The 24,033-nt window shown below is 38.7% G+C and overlaps 1 protein-coding gene across 2 annotated transcripts in view; it reads right to left on the bottom strand.

The window, feature by feature from the left end:
* Positions 1 to 24,033, bottom strand: part of MYLK (myosin light chain kinase) — a 215,834-nt gene that overhangs the window by 97,565 nt on the left and 94,236 nt on the right. For both annotated transcript variants that reach the window (XM_030487009.1, XM_030487010.2), the window contains exons 6-11: positions 20,713 to 20,878; positions 17,864 to 17,900; positions 15,839 to 16,413; positions 14,667 to 14,870; positions 13,423 to 13,557; positions 7,470 to 7,622 (exon numbers count right to left, since the gene is read on the bottom strand). In XM_030487009.1, coding sequence (XP_030342869.1) covers positions 7,470 to 7,622; positions 13,423 to 13,557; positions 14,667 to 14,870; positions 15,839 to 16,413; positions 17,864 to 17,900; positions 20,713 to 20,878 — 1,270 coding nt within the window. The remainder of the gene's footprint in view (positions 1 to 7,469; positions 7,623 to 13,422; positions 13,558 to 14,666; positions 14,871 to 15,838; positions 16,414 to 17,863; positions 17,901 to 20,712; positions 20,879 to 24,033) is intronic.

Raw genomic sequence — 24,033 nt, 5'->3', positions numbered from 1 at the left:
CCTCCTGCATATACTGTTCATAAAGCATTTCTTTAATTCTCAACTTTACAGTCTTTCTGCTGTCTCACCAGCAGTCTTTCTGCTGGTGCTGAATAGCCCTTGTTTATACACCTACAACTCCTCTCCATGGTACTCCCATTTCCATACACTTTTGATAATGGTGTTCACAAAAATATATATACTGAGAAGAAACACACACACCACCCTGCTCCCCTGCTCTCAAATGAATCCCTTTAGTTCATTGAGTCCTTTTATTAACAGCCGTTTTTCAATTATTCTCTTCTTGTGCTTGACATCTTCTGCTTTTCTGTAAGCATTGGCCATGCTCCTCTGCTTATGCAAGAATCTTTCTTCTCTAAATAAATCTTCCATGAGATTTTTGCACATATATATGAGAGTGTATGTGTGTTTGTTTGAGTATATGTTTTATATCAGCTGGTAACGCAAGGTACTCAGCAGGTTTTAAACACTGTCAACATGTCTTCTCCCAAATCCAAGAGAAATTAATAGAAAGAGACAAAACTCACACTAACAGATGTGGTAATTATCTTTTTAAAAAAGTGAAAAAAGTAGACACAGATATATACTTAGAATTTGTCTTGCGGCCTCTATAATTTTAAGATTAGGAAACAACTTGCTTAAAGACGTATCTCACCCTTTGATTTGTAGTTTAAAGTCAAACATTAGTCCTACAGGTACTCTTCCATTTGTGATTCTCAGTCTGCCTAAGTATGAAGCACTAGAGATGAAAAGCTGAGGTGTTAAAACAGGTCACTTCTAGTAATTACTTAGCCATTTTACCTGTGATGTTGTGGGTTTTTAATTGTTACATAATCATTCTAATGACTAAATTTCTGTTTTGTGGCAACTCCATCTGATGTATTCCCAGACTGATGTATCATCGTGACTACACAAGTGACTAAAGTATGCATTTGCTCTTTATAGTTTGTTTCACAATATTTGCACACCAGGACTGCGCTTTGGTAAATTCAACTTGATCTAGTAGTCATGGAAAGGAACCTCAGTGAAGCTACCTTGGAAGTCAACTCACAGAAGTACATAAGCTGGATGAATTCATAACTACATGAGAAAATGAATGCAGACAGAAATGATATTTAGTGTCAGAAACCAAGTCAATTTTCCTCCAGAAAAACACACACTACATCTGACTCTCAGATGCTTTGGGACCAGTTTTCAGTGATTATTTCTAATTAGGGATTCCTTCCATCCTCCAGCTTGCCTACCTCAATTCTACCTGCACAATAATAATTTCTGGAGAGTTTTATAAATTTAGCTAATCCTATGAGATAGCTTGATGGCTGATGGTTTGAGTTCCCATTAGCTAATCCACATCAGCTGCTCTTGGAAACATTCTTTGGGGTAACATCATGCCCATGCTTTCAAAATTACTCAGGCATGTATTCAGTTAACAGTTTTTATATGTATTTTGATGACTTCCACTTTTCAGCTGAAACTTAGAGCATTACAGAATTTGGCAATCCAAGCTGGGACAGTTTGCCCCTTGGCCAATGCAGGGCCATTCCCAAGGCTGTTACAATAACCATTTGGTTTCTGTCATTCTGGTGCATCTGTTCACAGCATTTGATTGCTTCACAGTTAAGAAGACCATAAGATGTAAGGTGGAGGGTTTTTTTCTTTCTTTTCTTTTTAAATTGAACATTTTTTTTCCTGTCAGCGTCTCATTTAACTTATGCGTCATTCTGCAAGCACTCATCTCTCATTTGCATCCAAAATTGGTTCCCCTTTTACTGGAAATTATTTATATCAAGACGCTGCCTTTAGAGAACATAATTTATATTGATGGCACAAATCTTATATCATTAAAAGCTCCTACGCATGTTTTGCTTTTGTCCTTCATTTTGGGTCTCTAGTGGCATTGTGTTTCATATTTGGTGCTGAGGTACTGAAAGAAGACAATTTAAAAAAAAAAAGAACCTTAATCTTACAAGCTGTTAGTGACCCATAGGGAGTGCTGAATTGAGAACTTTGGGACACTGTTGAAAGCACTGGAACAGAGTTTCTTTGATGGTCATTACAGCTTACCTCTGACCTTTCAATACCATAATAAAAAACCCCTCCCTTTCACTTAATGCTCTGAAGCCAATTCTTACATAGTCAAGAGGTTCCACCAGGCTACTGGTCTGGAATGCCATTTGGACATTTAAAAAGAATAGACTGGTATATTTTGGAAAGTCTTCTATAGTCTTTTATATTTACATAATGCTTGAAATACAGCAAAATGCTTTCAAGTAAGTAGTGACTTTGAAAAGCTGGCGCAAATATTTAATCACTGTAGGCAAGTAAGACGTCATACTTCATTTACCTTAGGCAGAAATATATATATCAGAGAAACAAAGCTGTAGTGTCTCAATTAAGTCTTGAAAGAGAGGCTGCTTATTGCAGAGATGACCCTCTTTAAAAGATTAATGTCTAAGGGAGGTCATTCTGAGATAGAAAGAAGAACAACACACAACCTAAAGACAGCATCTTTCATGACTGGAAGAAAAGACTCCTACCTGAAAGCCTTTCTTCCACCTGGTTATATTTTATGGTCCCACTCACACCAGATGGAAGAGTGACAGGAACAAAATGAACTGGTTTTCCAGAAAGCATCTTCCTTCACTGCTCTGATAAACTTGTTACAGCAGGGACTCTGACAGGCTTTCAGGTGACTCTAATCTGCCCGTCCAATGATCAATGAGTGTCTACAGTAATCGGATTGTAAGGGATACAGGCTTCCCAACATAGACACTTATGCTGGGGAGGCTGCACTAAAACAAGAAAAAAAAAGTGTGAACAGAAAGTAGGGGAGGGGAGAAAGGGGAACAGATGTGAAGTCAGGAAAGTGCACTGCTGGCAGGGAGGGACAAATGAGGTCAAGAGACAATGAACCGGAGTAGCAGTATTTGTTGAATAATATTTGCTCACCAAGGGAGGCAGTATTAGTCCCCTGTTCAAAAAAGCAGTGTGAAGAAGACAAGCATCAGCAAAACGGGTGGCTGCAGAGCATTAAAACCCACAAAACTACCCTGGCCACAAGCCTCTGCTGCTGCTACCACTACACATACTTCATGCCCTTGCTCTTGAAATCAATCAGTGATGCTGCCCGGTGGAAAGAGGCTGGAGAACTCTCAAGGATCCTTCAGTGGGTCAGATATTTTGTTTGTCATCTACTGCAGAACTGTAAGAGAAAGACATTCTCCTAGGGGTCAGCCCTCATGTAAAAAGCACTCCAACTTGATACCATACCTACAGAAAGCTGAGGAAAACAACAATTAAATGCTTCTCTTACATGCAGAGTCTGTTTACAAAAGAACAAAAGCTTCCTACACACAGTATTAATTCAGTCTGGCACAACAGTTAACTGAGACCATCTTATGTCCCATCCCTTTTCCCCCTCTCCCTCTGGCCTGTAATCTTGTGTAGTACACCCAGATACTGGTGTGAATGTCAAGTGGTTAATTATCCCTTCGACACGTCTTTTCTACAGGTGGATATGACAGGTAGAAATTCGTTGTAATTTATTAGTTAACTGACAGAGAAAACCACATATCAAAAGCCTTATCTCAGATATAAGGCAGACCTGAAGAACCGTTCCTATGCCTGGGAGCTGGCCTTACCTTTCAGCTATACCAGTTATTACCACTAGTTGTCTTGCCTACATACTCTGATACCGGAGCTACAGCAGAGCACCAACACCGACTCATTATATAGGTACATCCAAATTTAATTAACTTTTTCTCACCTCAGTTTCCTATTCATAAAAAGCTGATTAAAATGTTCAGCAATCCTGATAAAAAGCTGATTAATATTAATATTTAACTTCAGAATCCACAATCACCATCAGTATATAATCACTGTTTATTGCAGGTGACCTGGATGTTCATATCACAAACCAATAGGAAAATTGTGATATTAAAGGAGAACATCAACCCAACTGCCTAGCTTGCACATACAATAACAGAAACAACTCAGTCATGCACGTTGTCTAAAATCTTTTCCAAAAAATTTGTATGTCAGCCCCAAAACCTCCAAGATTCTGATTTTCCTGTGTATAGAAAATGATGCACAAGTTTAAAGGAAAAAAAATCTAACATTTGCATAGCAGCAAATAGTACCATTTCAGGAATATCAATCACTGAACGTTTGAGTAACCTGGACCATGTTTCTTACCTCTCAGGTTTTCTTGCATTAGACTAATTAATCTAGAATTTTATCCAGTGCACCCCACTCATGGGAGAGTTCAGTCAGAAAAAGTTGTCATGGTGAAGACATTTGTTAAGCTGGATATTCAAAGAAGTACTGCTCATTCTCTGTAGTTCATCTCTACCTATATATCAGCTGTAAGAAACTGCTGTCACAGGGAAGGTGGCTGTCAGAATTCAATTTAGTCTACTTAGTCTTTTACAAGTCAAAATTAGCTTCATCTTGATTAACTTAGATTCTCCATGGACTACCTAATGGATCCATCCCAGTTTACACAGCTATCAGATCATGTAAGTGATCTGAAGATATTATTTTCTTGACTCAAAAAACCAGAAGACTGTTTATTCCGATTTTTTTTAAGACCATTGCATTTCTTATGCCCCATCCCATATGAAGTGTGGGACTTTTTGACACAGTGCCAAAAACCTCCTACAAACAGCTAAGTACCTTCAGTGTTTTTCATGCAAACCGAAGGAAGGACTGAGATTGCTCAGCACTAGGCAGAATTAATAATAAGGAAGCAAAAGACAACCATAAATGAATCTGAGACTGATGAGTTAGAAGGAATGCTATGCCACAGTAAGCCTAGCTAGTATCCAGGGCCCAATGCAGAGAGTACTGGAAGTACTGGAAAAAACCCCACTCCTTGTGTTTAGCAGGACTTGGAGCAGTAGCCCTTTATGGGGCAAAGAGCCTTTAAAATGTTGTTTCCTACACTAATCCCACAAAAGGAAATTTCTCTTGACAAAAGCAAAGCAATAAATCTTCTAATGGGCAAAGAATGCACAAAAGATGATCAGAAAACATAACATGTGGGCAGATAACACCTATAATCTACTAGCAGTATAAGTATCATCTTGTACTATAATTCAGACATCAGGCTTATGTTATGGTCATGGTTTTTTTCCTTTGAACAGTTTCTCATTGACTTGCAGCTAGTATGTATGGGACTTTTCTGAGTTAGCTGTGAGATTGATTTAATTCAGAAAGTGGAGCTTTTTGCCTTTAAAAATAAAATCGAGTTTTGCTGTTAAGACAGACAATTCACTCCCTGTAAAGTTTCCCCAACGATCACAGCAGAGGTGCCCCTCCATGAGACCCTTTCCGCGTTAGAATAGCGAAGCCAAAAATGGTAATATGAAGTGAAATGTTGACCCAGACACACTCAGAGATGTGTCCAGGGACCACAGTAGCAAGTTAAGGAAAAGATGACACTGGTCTGATACTGATGATATGCCAAGAATATCCATTCCTTCTTAGATTAAATATAAATTACTTTTCAAATACAAAGGAAAATATTTCTCTAGCAATGAATGAACAAACTGAGCACTGCATGACACCTGAAAACCTTAAATAATCTTGGAGACAAAAAGGAATTGCAGAGAGATGGGTTACAATTCAGAAACAGATTTTACAAACTTTATTCCAAACATCGATGTCTGGTCAAGAAAGGATTTTTGAAGCTTTCTCTTTTTCTGCACATACATTGATTTCCTGCTGTAATCTGTGTGCAGAAGCTGAGCATTTAGAAAAGCCTTAGCAGCAGCATTCAGTCTCAGAAAACTTTAATGCCAATAAGCATTTGCATTATTGGGCTGATGGAAAAAATATATGACAAGAGATTTGGAAATCATGAAGGTAAATCCATATTGATCTTAGTCTTGGAGAAAGTTACTGCAATCCTCATAGCAACAGGGACATAATGAGTTTTAGGGAGGAAGTAGAGGGGACAGCTAAAGCTGTAAAAATGAACACATGCTTTTACAGTCATGCATGCTCTTCATTCTGCTTTCATTCTTCCCTGCACACTCTGTAACTCCCAGAAAATAGAATGGGATGCAAAATAAAGGAACTAACTCTGCATAATAGTGGCAATGCAGCTTCCTAGCCCCAGTCTAGCTGAAGTACAGGAGGCAACTCACAACAGCCACTATATAGCTTTAAATAGCTCAGCAGAGTACACAAGCCCCGGGAAAGGCTAAGTCACCATTGCTCCCATGTTGACATTGTGTGTCAACCCTAAAATAACTCAGAAAAGGTTAGTAAGAGAGGGGCTGTCTTTTTGGTGCCTGTGTCCCAGTGAAGAATCAGCAGGTCCCATGTCAAAGACAGCTCCCTTGAGGTGGAGTGCTCTCAGTTGGCCCTTAGCTAATTCAGATGAAATGCTTCAGTGAAATTATAAATGACAGCTTTGAGGACAGATTAGTTTCAGGCTTATTTTAAATCAATGTTTTCCTACTTTGTGCCTTTTTTTTCAGAGGGGGAAGGGGAGGGCAGTGAAGATATGACTTCATTTCCAATTTGGTAGTCAAGAAATTAACTCATAGGTTTACCAGACCTGCTTTGTTTTCACTTTAAGCTTGTCTAGGGTTTTAAGTGGATGCATACAGACAGAATAAGGGCAGGCATATCACTCAAGTGCTGTAGACAAACAGCACAGAATATTGGCAAATGAAGACAAATCTTGGCATCCCAGGCATTAGGGTATGTTTCTCATGAAGCTGCATGTACAAATTTGGGGCAGGTATTATTTGGTTATAGACAAAAGGAATAGTTCCCTTGGCAGCTGTCACTCAGCAGTCTGTTAGACAGGCAGTGCCAAATTATTATAACTTCAGGGAAAAAAAATCATTTGCAGATGTCAAATACCAGATACAGGCTGGATTGTAGAGAGAGGGGGAGTCTGAAGGAGAGAGACTGTAGAGGGAAGGAGCCGGTCATCTCCAAGCTACAAACAAAATGCCTGTATAAGCTGATGCCAGGTGAGATTGTAAGAATAAAGACCATAATACTGATTGATGCTACCTCATTCTTCAATTTATCCATGGGATTCCGTCATCTCTTGTCTTCACTGCGATCTCAGGTCTTTTAGATTGTGTTTGTTCAGATCCTAGTGCAGAATTATGGCTTTCATGGGCTTATTTTTCTTTCAGCAGTGACATCCTTTCCTACACTGGTACACCTCTTCCAAAACTTAACCTCATTGCTTTGTACCACACTAAGCCCTTCTTGGTAAGGTCCAAGCATTAATACCGTTTTCTGAAACATGCATATCACTTTACATTTCACAGTACTAAAGCACTTAAATTGCACACACCTCCAAGGGAAGAAAAGGTACCCAGCTGACAACAGAAAAAACATGGAATCCCCTTACAATCACCTCTGTTAAGGATCCAAGATAAAAAAAAGAATATATTGTAGCTGATATCGTTACAGTAGTAACAACAGGCTGAGATATTCACCTTTGACTGTGACCTGAGCGCTGCAAGATGCCTGTCCTGTGTTGTTTTCAGCCAGACAGGTATAAATGCCATCATCTTCTGGTAGGGCATCTTGGACAGTCAATTTTGCAGTTCCATCTTCAAAAGTGGAATGGGCATACTGAATTGGCTGGTCTGCAGACAGAAAGGACGAGAATTGTCTTAATACATTAGACTTCAGTTTCAAAAGCACTTCAGTGAAATCTAGGTGTCTAACTCCAGCTAATACATTAAACTGCAGAGCCAAATCACGCTTTCTGGTGCACAGCCACTGCTCTCTAGTGACTACAAACAGCAGCATTCCAAGCACAAAGCAGAATACTGTTGTCAAACAAATTTTGCCATTAGGTTCACTGGGTGCTACCTTGAGTAGCAGCAAGAGGAGAAAGGTTTATCTTTGTATTTTGAACAGATTCTCTTCCAGGTGGATAAGAAATGTCTAGTGTGTTTGCTTCAAAATTGTATCCATCTTGTACTTGGCCTGAAACTAGATATTAGCGTTATTGCCTACAGATGCAAAACCTGTTGGGCATGGAGAAGCACTTGAAGTCCTCCATTAAATACTTCTTAGTGGAAGACTTTCCAAGAGAGACAGCAAAATCCACGATGGAGCCAAAAGGCTGATTTACACAAGCAGTCAATCTACACTACAGCATTTATGGTCTGGTAACAGACAGATACACTCTGATCAATAGTGACATGACTGTTAAAGAAGTTCATTTTGAGAAACTGGTTCCTTGAACTGGTTTGGAACATGCTTCAATATTAGTGTAGATGATTAAAGTTGCCTTGCTATTCTTTCACGAACTGTCTTCAATCTCAGCCTTACTTTCTGAAATGCTTCTGCAATCTGTTTTCCCAATATTAAATAGTTTCCACTACTGACTCATCATTGGTTGCTTCCCAGTGTATGCAATGCTTAAGAAGGCCTGATATCTGTGCATAAACACCATGCTGGAAAAAGAAATTAGGGTCATCTAAGAGAAGAAGGTGAAACTGCAGAGGAATTGTGCAGGACTGAATCAAAGACACCTGTCACTTGGGAAATCTTGGTCAAAAGAAATGATGAGAATTTTATTTAATTTACAAAATCATTTTAAAAGATTAGGGCAAAAGCTCTATGGTTTCTAAGAACCAGCTTTGCACTATGACTAGGATAAACTAAAGAATGGGACTGATTTTTCTCATATCTCTGGTTTTCAACACTGGGAAACTCAGAAGTCAGACTCTATCTATGTGCTATCTATCTGCATACGAAGTTTCATTCTGAAGTACAAATGTGACAAAATCAGCATGATCCAATACATTAAAAAATATAATAGATGATCTTGTTCCTTTACTTAAAATTCATCTGTTTGTTAAAATAGCAAATTTTCTACCACATGAAAAACTGGAGTGACTAATTGAGTGCCCAGAAGACTCCAATTTTATGATAAACTCTCTCCACTCTCTTCACAGGTCACAAATTCTTATCACTGGTTCCTTTGAGCTCCCTTTCACTCAGTTACACACAGATTGTTGTAACTATGGAGTCCAATCACATATTTTTTAGATGTGGGAATTACATTGCATTCAAGTATACACATGCAGAGCTAAAGCCAACAAAGCTTTCTGTAAGAGGACGCAGGGCAATGGACTGCTTTCCTGGTCTGACCGTAGAATATAGAACCTGAGAGGGATCCTGTCTGAGATTCGGACATTGAAACTACTAATGGTGCCTAATGATGCTGTGATGATAACCATATCAGAAATATACTCAGAATAAAAGCCACATCATCAAAACCAGAACAATGCCTTTTCATTTCTAAGTAAGAAAATGAATAGGATAAGTGTTCTGTGTGGAAAAGGAAAATGTGATCTCCTTCACTGTCTCCACAAATTTTGTCAGGGCATCCTATTTTTCCCTTCAGCTCCCAACAAAACCGCGACTTTTTTTGCACTACTCACAGAATAGTGAATTCACAGAATAGCCTTTTCATGAGACCTCAGAAAACAAACACAAATATATCAGCCCTGAGGAATAACCTGCAGCGAGGTTCTAAGTTATGTCCTTTGTACTTATATTTTGAACTAACAAAAACAACTTTCCCAGTAGTGAAATGTTCCCTTCTCCAGAGGCAGAACAGTCAAATGTCCATGACAACTTGGCAGCAGGAACAATAACAAAAAATACCTTTCTGCTGCTATGTTATCCAGAAGAAAGGAAACTTTCCCCTGGCCCATTTATTAAAAGCTCTCTGGGCAGATCAGAAAGCTATCCTAAAACCAAACACAACTCAGAGAACTGTTATGCTAAAGTCATGGTCATACTCTTTTTAAATTCAGCAGAAAGAGGTTCAATCCAACTCAGAGAAAAAAACCCACACAGAAAGCAATATGAAAACAAAGATATTTAAAATACAGTCATACAGGCTTTATTCCTGCAATTTAAAAAGAAGTTACCAAAAAAGTAATTAAAGACACTAAAGTAAGTTGGGGTTAAATACTGAAGTACTGTCACAGAGAGCATGTATAAAAAGTTGTCTATAAAGCTTTGGTGAGGCCACAACTAAAATATAAGAAGTTTACTTTCAAGGAATTTGCCTGTAAATCAGTGAAAATTCAGAAAGAAACTTAAAATAAAGGGCTGAGTGAGAACAGGACAAACAAACCATCTTGGAAATGTTGGAAAAAAGCTTTAAATCATTAAAATATACAAAAAAATATAAGAAAGAACCTGAAGATGGTAGAGCTGCAAAGAGCAAGATCTCAAATAAAATCTGTAGTTCAGCTAGGTAGCACTTTTTCGTGCAGTGTTTTTGAATATGAATAAAACTACTCATCCACATGGATGCTGCTTTTTGTCTTGGTTGACCTGAAAGAGAAGTCAATCTATATAATGACTTGGACGATGTTTTAAATTTACATGCAGTCACAGCTGGTAAGAATGCTTGGCATTTAAAGTAGTACTTGTTTGTAACATTGTACAAGAAGTTACTGAAAGTCTTTTAGTTTTCAGATGGTGTGGAGCCTCAGAGGTTGTGGGAAGGCAGACTGGACAACATACTGTCTGGTATCAAGGGCTGGCCAGCCGAGGAATGAGACTGATCTGCTTTTTTCCTGTTTTTCATTTGTATCTCAAAAAAGCCTTCTGTTCACTTTTCATATGATTTGATATCTTGGTCTTTACATCTGTTATTTCACTGGGAAATACATACTTTTCTCACTATTCCTTAAAAAAATTTATTCTAATTTGTTATCATTGTCATGCTTGGAAGACAATTTGCATTTGACATTCTCTTTTGAACTTTACATATCCAGTCCAATATGATTTTTATTTCTATGGAGTTTTGCAAAACTGCTATATTTTGAACAGTAGTGTGATTGCTCTCAGCAGATTGCTTTTTCTATGCCACAGCTTATCAGTTGTGAATGTTAAAAACTTTGTATGTCAAACATGGACTTCAGATTGTGACACACCTTTTTAAAACAAAATTTCTCTGCCTGCCTCAAATTATACACTGTGAGTATACTGTTTTCTTCATATGGCCAGTTGATGAAAGACTCCATCATGTAATTTTGCCAAAAGCATTGTTATGTCTAGTTAGAGTAATATTTCAAGACCAGAAACACAACTTTCTCTTTTATTTGACAATGGATATAAATATGAGAAGTTTGTAGTATCTAGCTAGCTGGTAGACAGGAAGGAAATGTTTGCATTCAAAAGAATATCACGATAGCCAGTTTGATCCTTAGATAAAATAATAACCCTAGGAGTGTACTTGGAATTATCAGCATTAAATAACTGTTTATAATCCATTCAAGTTTGTATCAAAATGGTATATAAACAGTTATGTATCAGAATCAGATGCAAGACAGAAAAGCATGAAACTAAAGTGGTATGTTTAGGAGTTTGAAATGAAAGTAGTGTGTTTATTTCTTTGGAGTAATATATGATGTCCCTAATCTTTATTATAGTTTCTTGTGCTTCTGTTAAACTCATCACTGTCTTTTGATTTAAGAGCGGAGTTAATGCACTGCCTTTCACTTACGGAACCCTAATGGTTTGAAATCTAACTTACCCAAAAAAACCCAAAACAAAATCAAAACCAAAAAAACCCAAGCCCAGCCCAACAAACCAACCACCTGCTTTTGCATCCTTGTGATATTGATTCAACTACAGTTAGAAGCTTAGATACAGTATAAACATGGCTACACCTGAATAGGAGCAGACTTACTTGAGATTAGCGAGAAGAAAGGTAAATGCAGAACAAACATGCTGGAAAAAGGTAGGGGGCTCAGTGCTTACTGGAGGCAAACAGAAACATGTTTTTTATTGATCTGTAAGGTGTGTTTTTCAGGAGTCAACAGTTTTCTGCTTAGCAAAGCAGAACATGATTACATCAATGGAGACACTGTATCTATGCCTGATGAACTGTAACACAGTCATTGGAGACAGGAAGATGCTCTGGATGTGGAAGACAAGTGAGTGTAACTACGTCATTCAATGATTAAGGGAACCTGCTTCCAGGGCATCCTCTGTGGCCCTTGGAACATGCAGGTGGAATGACTGACTCTATGGGTCTGACTTGCTTCTTCCGAGCAGCAAGACACAATTCTTGCATAGCAAAACAGTGATTCTACTCATGTCTGCAAAGGAGGAACTGCAGAGCAGCCTTCAGACAGAAAAACAAATTATTTCCAACGGGAGAGTGTCAGAGCCTTTACTCACATGTTTCATGTTGTAAATAAATCAGTGGCCTTTCTATTCTAGACATGGGACTATTGGGAAGGGGAATAGACCAGGCTGTGGGAACATACCAATCTCAAGGTCATAGTTCATTTGCCCTGGCACCTTTTTCAATTATCCCATTTACTCTGAATAGCTAAAGAGAATCAGAGATCATGTACAAATAATTATTTTTAAAGCAGTCCTAGAGGAAACATCTTTATGGCAAAGCATGCTATTCTTTGTCTTCAAATCACACAGACACACAAAGACAGATAGCCTGGGAGAGTGCAAAAAAATCAGTTTCACTTCAGGAGTAACAGAGGTGATCACGGGTTAAGCTGAATAAATCTGTCTAGTATTTAATAGATATGGCTTTAAATAGAAAGAGTCCTTAGCCAAAGCGTGTAGTCCCTGCATCTCTGAAATAATTTGGAATCTAAGCAGAATGCTGATATTTGGGCCCAGCTCTGATATTGAGAGGGGACTGTTAAGGAAATTTGCATGTTCAGTTGTGTAAAACAGGACAGGGTAGGACATTATACAGCTTGATAAAAGTAAAACATATTTTACTTCCCCCCTGCCCCCTTTTTTTTCTTTTTTGTAAACTTTGGGCAAGTTTTAGAATCTTAAGGAACATATTTCTAGTAGACAAGCAACCAGAAAAGCTGTGATTTTAAGATCTTGGGGACATAGCTGCTAATACCAATGACCTGCCCAGCTGATTGAAGGATGGAATTGGGTATGAATTTCCTTCCTACCCTAAAGAGTGATATACTGCACTTATTTTGCTTAGAACTTATTGTCCCTGCAGGATGATGATGCCAACCCGTTACTCTTAAAGCCGAAGCTAGTGCCAAACGAGTGGGGGTAGCACAGGATTCAGCATACAGTAGCAGCATAGGCTTTGTTGCAGCGTGAGAGAGAGCTGCATTTAACAAAACCCAGGAGACCCAGCCTAGTACAATCTCGTCACCAGAGTCCCCTGCTGGACCTCCTGGAAAACTGCAGCAAGACAGCCAACTGCTCAGGAAAACCACCTTTCGTTCGTATTATTTGCATATAAACTGAGTTTCTTCAAATATTATGGTACATTATATTACTGTGATTTAGAGTGCTTTTTGCAGTATTCACAGCCTTGCTATGTCGTGATCAGAGTGACTTTTCAGACTGTGGATGTAAGTGAAGTGCGTGCACGTAGGTTTTGCAGGCCAGGGGATTCCTTACCATTGAGAAGCCATGTGATCTGAGGCACAGGTACGCCTCCTACACAGCACTGCAGCACAAAGTCTTGCCCTTCACTCACAGTGCATCCTTTCAAGACACCGGAAAAGCATGGAGCAACCTCTTGAACTTTAGGCCCTTTAAAACCAAAATGAAAACAGTTCCTTTAACCCAAATTGATAAAATTACCTTTACCACTTAGTGACTATTTCTAGGTATGCTTAGGTGACTTGGCTGGGCTAACCATGGTAAAGTGCTTTGTTGGGGAATAGAAATCATTCTAAGCAATGGACTAGTATAAAGCAGGGGTTCTTCTATAATCTACAAGGCAGGTATTGCCAGCCATCAGCATGTATCTTAGGTAGTAATTTTCTATGCCAGAATCCACCATTTGCAGCCAATCACTAGAACTGTTTGCAGCATATTACCAGAGAGCTCAGCACAAAGAACAGAAAGGATAATTCTTCTCTCCTCTTGTCTGTCTTCTCACAGTCCCTCTCCCAAACTTCCCCTGACTGGCAGTGAAACAGGGTGACTTAAGGGTGCAGTTTATAGGTCTCTCATGAGACAAAGAGTCTTGAGTATTGTGGTTTAACCTCAGGCACAGCATATAGAGAAATGCTGCAAAAACATGATCATAGCTGCAGGACAAAACCTAAAACCAGATGTAAAGATTAGAATTGAAGACAAGATTTGCTAAGAGGCCAACAAATCCTTCAACCAGACCAGTAAGACAGTGCCTTCAAGCTTAAAATAATTTCTCTTTAGGAGGTTTGTTAAATTTAGCAGAATGCAATTCCCATTCCTTCACTTTTCTTCTTTTCCCCTTTATTGCACAGGATTGGTTTGTGCTTGCAAAACATTTCAGATACACAGTATCCTCTAGAAATGCTAAGCAACTCCAAAAGAACTAAATGCAGAAAAACAACAATCAAATCTTTGGCAACCTGTAATAAATACAAGCATTAATAGAAAACCTCAGTGGGGAACACACCTCCCTGTGTACAAAAGATTCAGTGAGATGGCTTTAGCTATAAAAACAACAAAACCAAAAGGTCAGAAAGGAAACTGATGCAGAAAGTGGCTTGCCAGCTATCCCACACCACATTATTCACAGAGCTAAGAATCAGAATTAACCTGCATTGAGAAGTTGTAACAGAAATCATGTAGTCACCACCCTCTGACAGCTTAGAAAAACCCAGCCACAGTTTTCAAAGTGCAGATGGGCTTACAAAGAGTTTACTTACTTCTGACAGTTAACAACCAGCTGGTGGAAGTCTGGCCTTTGGGGCTGAAAGCTGCACAACTGTATGATCCACTGTCCCCCAAACAGGCTTTCTTTAACCATAGGCAATGAATTCCATCTTCTTCATATATTTGGACATCTTGTCCAGCTTTAATAGGTTCACCCTCTTTGAACCACTTCACATCTGGTTTTGGTTTCCCTGAAACTAGACAATCAGGTATTTGAATTTTTAGGAACAGGTATTCCCCTTAGTGTAATTCCATTGTTTGCTTTAGTATAAATTAGGTATGATTTACACATACATAATCATATAAACCTTAATGAGCAAATAATACACAGAACTTTCTTCAAAAAGATGGTTTGATATTCCCAATCTTCCAAAACCTCTTGGCCAGTCTGTCTTTTAAAATAACAAGTATTTGGTAACTTGAAAAACCCCAAGCACTTCTATCTGAAAATAGTTCCTCTGAAAGTCACGGACAAATAGATGTGATGAGATATTAAAGCAGAAAGAAATTTCTTCCCATTCTTTCCTACCCTGCTAAATCGGCTTCTCTGAGCACCTAGCAGAACTTTTCAATCTATTGTACCTGTCACTGAGGTTGTTTATTCTGTGACTATTCAGCTGGAGAAGAGAAAACTCGAGGGGGATCTCGGTGTATACACATATCTGAAGTGAGGGTGTAAAGATGGAGCCAGGCTCTTTTCAGTGGTGTCCAGTGATAGGACTAGAGGCAATGAATACTAACTGAAGACAGGAGATTCTGTCTAAACATAAACACTTGTTTACTACGAGAGTTATTAAGCAGTGGCACAGGTTGCCCAGACAGGTTGTGGAGTCTCCCCTTCCCTTGAGACATCAAAAACCACCTTGACATATTCCTGGACAACTTACTTTAGGTGATGTTGCCCTAAAACTACCTCCCAGAAAGAGTGGCACTGATTACTTCTGCGGAAACCCCAGATGAAAGAAGGGATGGACACTATGATATGGAACAATTTGAAAATTTCATTGAAAAGAGTATTGTGGAATTAGCGTGAGATTCTGCCTCTGTTTCCAAAATGCTTTAGGAGGAGGACAACTTGCAATGAAGGAGGAATTGCTTCCCCACCTCCACACAGACAAGAGGAACATGACTAACCCCAGGGCTCTGATAACTTTCATCCCTTTACCTCTGCTCTTGAATTTAATCTCCTGGCCTTCTGATGCTTCCAGGCTCTGTGGACGGGTCACAAACTGAGGGGGTATTCCCAGAGGTTCCCTCTTCTCCTCCATTACAGCTTTCCGGGCTCCAGATCTGTTTTCTGCTTCTCTGCTCCTTGGACTGATTTGCCCTGTCACAGATGGAGTTTGTTGAGCTGACATCAGGGGCTGCACAGCCCTTTTCCTGTCTTCACCCTGTCTGATGAAAATGGCCTGGGGTTCTGCCTTTGGTTCTGGTTGCAGTTTGACAGCTTGCAGTGTGATGGTGCTTGAAGTTTTCTGCAAGACCTGAGATCCCTTTCTTCCTTCTTTAGGTTCTTGAGGAGACACTGCACTGGCTTCTTGGTACTGTCCCTGCTTACTGCCTTTGGCTTCTCTGGCAGTGTAAAAGGTCTCTTTCTTTGCTGCCACCCTGTCTTTGGTTTCAACCATGAGTTCAGTGCTGCTGGATTTCAGCTCTTTAGCAATCCCATTGCTAGTTGCCTGTTTGAAATCTGAATTTTCAACAGCTTTAACAGCAGGTGTTGTTGGTTTTGATGGCATGCTGAAGAAAAATAATAAGTTTATGGATATGACACTGTATAAAGTCTAATTATTATTATCAGCAATGACATAAATGTACAAGCCTTTAGCAAGAAGCTGAACTAATTAGCCTTTAGTTTCCTTCACAGAGATTAGGAACACAGGTGAAAGAGCTGAAGTGAAAAGCTTCATAAAATGTGATCAGTGCTTAGATATTGTCTCAGCTGAGGAGTCTCTGGATATAAATTCACTGCTCAGGTTTGAACATGTTTTGTGAGTCAGACACTAACCTTGCATACACTGCTTTAGATGGGAAGCAACTAATTGAGACCCTGGAAAAACTATGATGTAACACTACATGCTTTAATAAATTGAGGCCATGTATAATTATAGCTCAAAATGCCACGTAAAATAGTTCCCTAAAGGGAAATGAAAATGTAAATTGTGCAGTGAATTTATTATTTTTAATTATGGTGTCTTGTAATTTAGGTGATTTCAGAAGCGGACTAATCAGGAAACTTGACTGAAGTCTAGAGGAGGAAGAGGGTGTGTTGTCAAAAAATAATGATTCAATTCACTTGACATCAGCTATGGTTTTATTAGAAAGAATTTCTCAGAATTATGATGGATCTGCTGCTCTGTACTTTAGGGGCACAGGAATAGTTGATTAATTGTGGATTTTAATCTAAGTTTCCCTCGTTGAAGTTGACTACCTTTGCCAGTAAGCTATTACCTGTAGAGCACTGTGTCTGTCTCACATTTCCAAAGCATTACTGCAAGGCAGAACTGAAACATATTTGAAAAATGGGAAGTAATTTCTAGCTCAGCTCTGTTTTGCAATATTTAGTGCCATTAACGTATTCTCTCTGGAGATTCAGGGCATTTATTGTGGTACTTTCTTCAGCTGGAGTTAAATGTACTAGAGAAATAATGCCTATGAGATTTGCAACTACAAGTGTAAGATTTTTATGTTTTACAAAGTACATCATTTTTTATGAATTTTGTGTGTATTTTCAGATGCCAGCAAAGACCATGGTCATACCATGTGTTGCTTAAGACAGCAAAGAACAATGAGCTCACTACTGACAAGATGCTTGCCAGTTTTTGACTCCAAAAATGAACTTTGACTGATTTGTACAGAATATGATTTTTCCTCACATAGTTTTTATTCAGACTATCTAACTGTTTGGCTACATGGGAACAGTGAACATAAGCCATCTAAATTTTGCTTTCCTGAACCAGACCAGAATTCTGTGTTGCCACCAGTTCCACCAACTATTTTGTAGGAGTCTACCAGGACAGCTAGATTTGGCAGTAAGAAAGAGTCTCATTCCAAGTAAACGTTTTATAACTTCCAAATACAGACTGACCTCCAAATATTTATCACTTTGTGAGGAAGGCTCATACAGTAAATGTCAAAATTAGTGCACTGCAATTACATATTCTGAGAAAGTACCCCTTTTAAAACATACCATGGTGGCTGAGTGTATGCGTCAGTCTTATCTGGACCTGAAATAAAAAAAACCCAGACAAAACCAGGTAACTTATATATACAATTCTGTACAGAATTCCATAAATTTGAAGGCTTTTAAGCAAAGCATACACTTAAGAACCTTCAGTCTTCATATTTTCAATACATTGAAGTTGCGATTGACTATCGCAACATCTGAAATTTAGTATGGACAACAGCAAGCTGCTCAGCTGAAGCCCAAAGAGGTCTTGGTCCCTTTTGAGACTTTGGTGGGTCAAGTTCACAAGACCCTTGAGAACTAAGGGTTCTGTGAGCCTCAGAGGCTCCTTGTTGTGGAAGAGAAGTAAGGAAGAGATTCCAACTGGAAGGCAGCTCATCAAATCTTATGAGAACTCCACAGTGCTTGTAGAAGTGGAGAGAGACAAACCATCAGTACTACGCCTGAGTATGCCCACAGCAAAACCACAGCTGTTCTCTGGCTAAAACACAAAACCAAATTAACAGTAGTAAAATTTCCCAAAACCTGAGCCCACCTGTAAATTTTTACCAACTCATTTGCTGCATAGGAAGTATAGTCATCTTTAACATGAATAACACAAAAGCTGTATCACATTTCTTCACTTTGCAGCACCACCAGGAAATCTGGGAAGATGGCTCAGCTATATTGATTTGCCAAAGTACATCATCAGCTGCATCAATATAACTCAGCACATATTTGCCCATAGTCAATACGGGCATATTTAGTCCATATGTATGTAAGCCTCCATGCATTCTCCAAAAGCTTGACAGTATTTGTTTCTCTTGGGGACAGCATGAGATAATAAATAGTTGTGAGGAGAAAAACACCACTCCAAGTACCAACCATATCTCTCCATTTTTCCCTAGTTAATACTACAGAATGCAGCTTGTTTCCTTCTGGTCAGATCAAAGTTGCATATAAGCTGTGGTCAGCTGTGAGATTAGAAACTACAGTAGAAAGACACGTAATAATGAATTTGCAAGATAATGAATCTTGCCAGTCATCAAGAAATACTCCATAAAAATGCTTTCATAGTCTTTGCCTCAAGGAAAAGACAAAAACACGTGATGGATGATATCCTGATTTCCACTGTGTTTTGCAAGCAAAAATCCACATCCAAATGCTTGGACTTGCCGCACCATTCAGGGTGACCGAAAGAATCTATTTATACACACACAAAAGTTGCAGTGAGAGAGGGAAATAACCCACTGACCTCACTTCAATAAACCTGTCAATAAAGAGTAACAAAAATTCTTTATGTAAAGCTGAGAAGAGACTGAATAAATGCAAAAAGAGGAAACTGAATAACTACTGGTTGCAGACAAGACAATAGCATGCTACCCTGTCAATTAAAAGAATATTTTCCTCCTCCCTCTCCACTTTCCACTATGGGAACTTGGGGAAAAAAATGTAGCTCTCGGAACAAGTATCTATATATGAGGTTGCATGGATTTTAAAGAAAAGGCAGTAATTCTGAGCCACTTGCTTGTCTGCTAGCATCTTGCAGCAACTCCTATGACCTGATTAATTGATAATAAAAGAATTAGGTATTATATGTTGTGGTTAGGTAAGTGGAATCATCCGATTGGTCAAGTACATTACAAGAGAGTGCCCTTTTTACTGACCTGTACTAATCCAAGAAAGAATGCCTGCATTATTCAGAGATGTGGTCAGCATTTGAAGCAAACATATACCACAACTGACTTTGTGACCCCAGTTCTGCACCAACTCTCAAGGCAGATGTACCCATGACACAACAGAAAGCTCACCGCTTCAGAGAGATCAAGTAAGGATCAAGTTTCATGTAAAGAAAAAAAGGCTTATTGAACAAAATGGCCCTTTCTATAAAACATCACTTGAATAGGCAACCTGTAGGAGCTCCTTCAAAAATGGCTTCATTAGATTGGAATTTACACATAAAAAGTACAGCTTTAAGTGGTAAAGGCTAGTTGTGGTACCGAAGATCTCAAATTCTCTTGTAATTTATATTCTTGGTATCTTCCAGAGTAACAATATTGATGTGAACCTAGAAATCTTGCATCAAAAAATTCTCTGCTGGGTGCATATGTAAACCCCTGATCTTATGACTGCAGCTGAAGCCAGCAGCTGTTGGTTTAATCATTTAATTGGGTCCAGTGACTGCTTACCCACTGACTGACGAAATTCCTCTTTAGGGTGGCTGCTGAAGGCTGTGCGATTTTGAGGCTGATGCAAAGGGCACCCTAAGAAGCATCAAACTGCAAAACGAACTGTATACGGTAATGCATAGATGGAATAGAACACCCTAAATTATTTATATAGACATTTATTTCTTTTAAGAGCAGTGAAATAGGCAGGGTTGGGAGTTGAGAAGCCTGAATTTTAATCTTATTAATCTGCTTTTTCTCTCTTACAGTTTAGAATTATGCTCCTTTACTTTAGTAATTCTACAAATACAGATACAATTGTTTCCTAAAAGGAAGCTGGTATAAATGTGCATCTGATGTTGGTACTAGACAAACACAAATTTAATTACTGATTATAATGAAAAGTGCAAGGTTTCCATGCGCTGAAATTAAAATCTATGTTAAAAACATATTAAGGCCAAAATCACAGTAATAGTGAAAAGTTGATTTTAAAGAAAGTTGTTCCAAAGCGTTTGGATAGCCTATTCCCCACTGAACCAACACAATGTTTTCAGCTGTAACATGCTCTGAGCTTTCACACTATCATTTAATGGAGAGGGAGATAACAGGAAAAAGTGAATTCTTATACTGAGAATACAACTGAAGATATTTTAAAGGAATGTCTGTGGTTTACTTGTGCTCTTTCCTGTAAACTCTTTGCTGTACCTTGAACGGTGAGCTCTGCAGACACAGATGCCTTCCCAGCGCTGTTTACCACTGTGCACGTGTAAATTCCTGAATCAGTAAGCTGAGCATTTTGGATTTCCAGGAATTGGATGCCTGTTTTCTCAAACATGTTGAAATGCTCATTTTGCTGCAGCTGAATATCACCCTGCAAATGTCACAAGACACCATGAGACAGATAGCTGTTGTAAGAGAAGGGGAGCAAGAAATTTTTCTGGTAGAACATCAGATCAAAATACATTTCTTCTATCTTTTAGCCAAATCCCTTCTATGAATAATACTCAGATGGTGTAAACAAAAAACGTGTCCAAAATTTCTGTAATTCATATCTGCAGGAGGTTGTTTTTCCCTGCATTTTGCCACCCAATGATTTCAGTTTTCTTTTGGCTTTTCATTATTTGCTATATCTATATTCCTAGAAAAAATTCTTTTCACCATATATGGGCTCAAACCAGTTTTCTGTTCATGTTTGCTCCAGGAAATCAAACATCACACTTTGAAGCAAAAACTTCCAAGCTGCGGAATAGTTCTCTATCCCTCAGTAGCTCCTTTATGCCGTATCACTTCAGGAACTCAAAAGAATTCTACATAAAAGCCCTCATCAGTGGCCAGGTGAGGGTGGCAGAAGGCACTAGGCATAAAGAGAGGCATTGCTGCTCCTTTGCAGTGCCGCACAGGGGTTGAATCAAAAGGTATGTCTTTCAGGCAAGAAGAAATGCTTATAGTTCTATGCTGTCTGTTACACAGATTAGATGATCAGAACAACAATTTTTGCCTTTAAATTCTACAAAACAATTGACCAAGGCCGCATTTGTGAGCAAGTCAGTGCTTCTGCTTCAGCACTAGCCATTATAGAGGAGTTCCTTGCTATCAGACACCACAGCTTTTCCTATCCTAAATTTAGGAAGGGAAAGTATACAAATCTATGATTTGTTGGGATTTGGTCAGTAAACATTTGGGAAACACGACAGTGTTTTTAGAGACTATAATTTCTGAGGTCTATCAGCTTACTGCTACCCAGGTGCTGAAAGTCCTGTTTGAATTTAAAAAGCTAGTTCATATCAGGGTTTTTTTTTTTTTGCTGTTCTTTGCAACATAACAAGTAAGAAAAGGGGAAAGAAAACAAGCAGCAAAGTAAGACATTTACACAAAAGCTTATTCATTAGATCTGAAAAGTGCAAACAATTGTTTATAAAGCTTCCATGCTGTATGGAAGGTGGCCATGTGTTGGCACTAGCCAAATGTGGTCCAGCAGCCATGTAAGTTCATTTCCATGATGCTGAGGCAAAGCTGAAATACCCACCACCCTGCAGTGCCATCCTGACATGACCAGAAGCATTGTGGGCCTGACCTTGTCTGCAGCTAGCCAAAGCACATGCATGACTACCTGTTAATCACTGCCTTATGAATTGGGATGCAAACACGTTTCAAAACACAATGCCGATAAAACTCTGATAAAAAGCATGAGGAGCAACAGTATTGCATTTTACAGAGCATGTGAATTATGAAAAGACAGCTTCATGGTGCTCAAATTATGTGTTAAAATAATATTATAAAAGGCTAAAGAAAACCAATTTAACCAAAAGGGATGGACTGAGGATAGGTTGAAGAGCGCAGACTGGGTGTCTGCAGGTCAGCAATCAACTACTGAACCTCTGAACAATACACCTGTGGTATTTTACAGAATAATAAATGCAGACCTGCAAATGTTGAAATATGGTTTTTAAGGACATAAATATGAACAGAACTCATGGAGCTGCTGATAACATTGCATACTTCATTCATTTGATCAGACAGTGAATGCCGGGTTATAGAATGACATAGTATAGAAGCTGACAATCAATAGCAAAATATATAAAATAACCTTTAACAAACTGCAAAAACATGTATGAAGAAGTATCGAAGCGTAGATCCAAGCTGCTAGGTTGCTAGTCCCTACTTGCTGTCTACCGCACAGCCCTGATCAAAGAGAACTGAATGACAAAACCTGTTCTGCACTGAGTTGCATGGCTGGGAAACCTGGGCCCATTTAGTGGGACTGGAAGCAGGCTGTTGTGGAGAAGCTGCACTGCAGACTGATGAGAAGCAGACTCTAAGTGGAGCCGCCAACTGAAGGAGATGTCTAGCGAGTGCTTCCACAGCAAGAACCTGATTGTTTTCTAAGATGTACCCTGGCATTTTTGTATTACAGACAACAAGGATAAGTCTCAAATAAAGCAGACAATGACTTTGAAGCATTTCCCTGCTCTATGAGCAGTTTTAAGAGGGTTTTGGTTTGGTTTGGTTTTGGGGGTGTAGGTTGGTGATTTAGGTTGGGTTTTTTTTTTGTTTGTTTGTTTATTATTGTTATTTCTTTTCCCCCTGTCCCCATAAAAACTGGAGGCATCAGAAGAAAATAAAAGCTCTGAGAAGTGAGGTTTTTTTTGAACCATACATAAGGCAACTGTCAATTGAAGGCTGAAAGGGAGCATGATGCCAACAGAACAATCGCCTATTTACTCTTCCAAATTAAAGGAAGTAATTGTCATTCTTTAAAGTACTAATAGAGTCAGTAAAAATGGCCTAATCAGTGTAATATTTAATTGTCACCTGAAAACTCTCTCCTTACTAACAACAACAAAAAAAAGTGGTTGAAGATCTTGTGTATGCCCAGAGAGGGCACTAGGGCTTTTTCAATAGCCTAGTGAATTTTAAATATGACTCATTAAAAATCCTTTTTGTAAATGACAGATGCTCACAGTTCCCAATTCTAATGCAGATCTGAAGTTGACAGCTCAGGTCCCCTTTATTTTATGATAGATGCTTTTCTTATCACTCTTTTAGCAGAGGTCAGACTAAAACAGTTGAACTGTTGTTCATCTGCCTTGTTTTTGTTGTTTTGTTGTTTGTTTTTCTTAATTTCAAAAAACAAACAAACAAAAAGGTCATGCATGCCAAAACCCAATCTTATCTGTTAATTTTTAAACAGTTGATTTTCTTTTATTTAAATTTAATTTCTTCGCAAACATCATCTTTACTCTAATGTACAGGTAAAACACAATGTGACTGATACAGAAAAGGCAGTTTACGACTGAGACACTGACATGGATCTTGGGAAATATAGCTGTAACTTTCACAGCTGTCAGAGATTCCTCTGTAACCACAGTCAAAGCACTAAATTCCCACGGACCTCCATGAAACAGAGATGATGATAATATTCACATTTCCCATCCTTTCCCTATTTCTCTTATCTAGTTAGTAAGATCTATGGGCAAGTATGTCCCATACCTGCTATTTTTTATACTGGAACCTGGATCTTGTTTG

The sequence above is a fragment of the Strigops habroptila genome, chromosome 5 (genome assembly GCF_004027225.2).
Source record: "Strigops habroptila isolate Jane chromosome 5, bStrHab1.2.pri, whole genome shotgun sequence".
Taxonomy (NCBI): domain Eukaryota; kingdom Metazoa; phylum Chordata; class Aves; order Psittaciformes; family Psittacidae; genus Strigops; species Strigops habroptila.
This window is presented reverse-complemented; position numbering and strand designations above follow the sequence as displayed.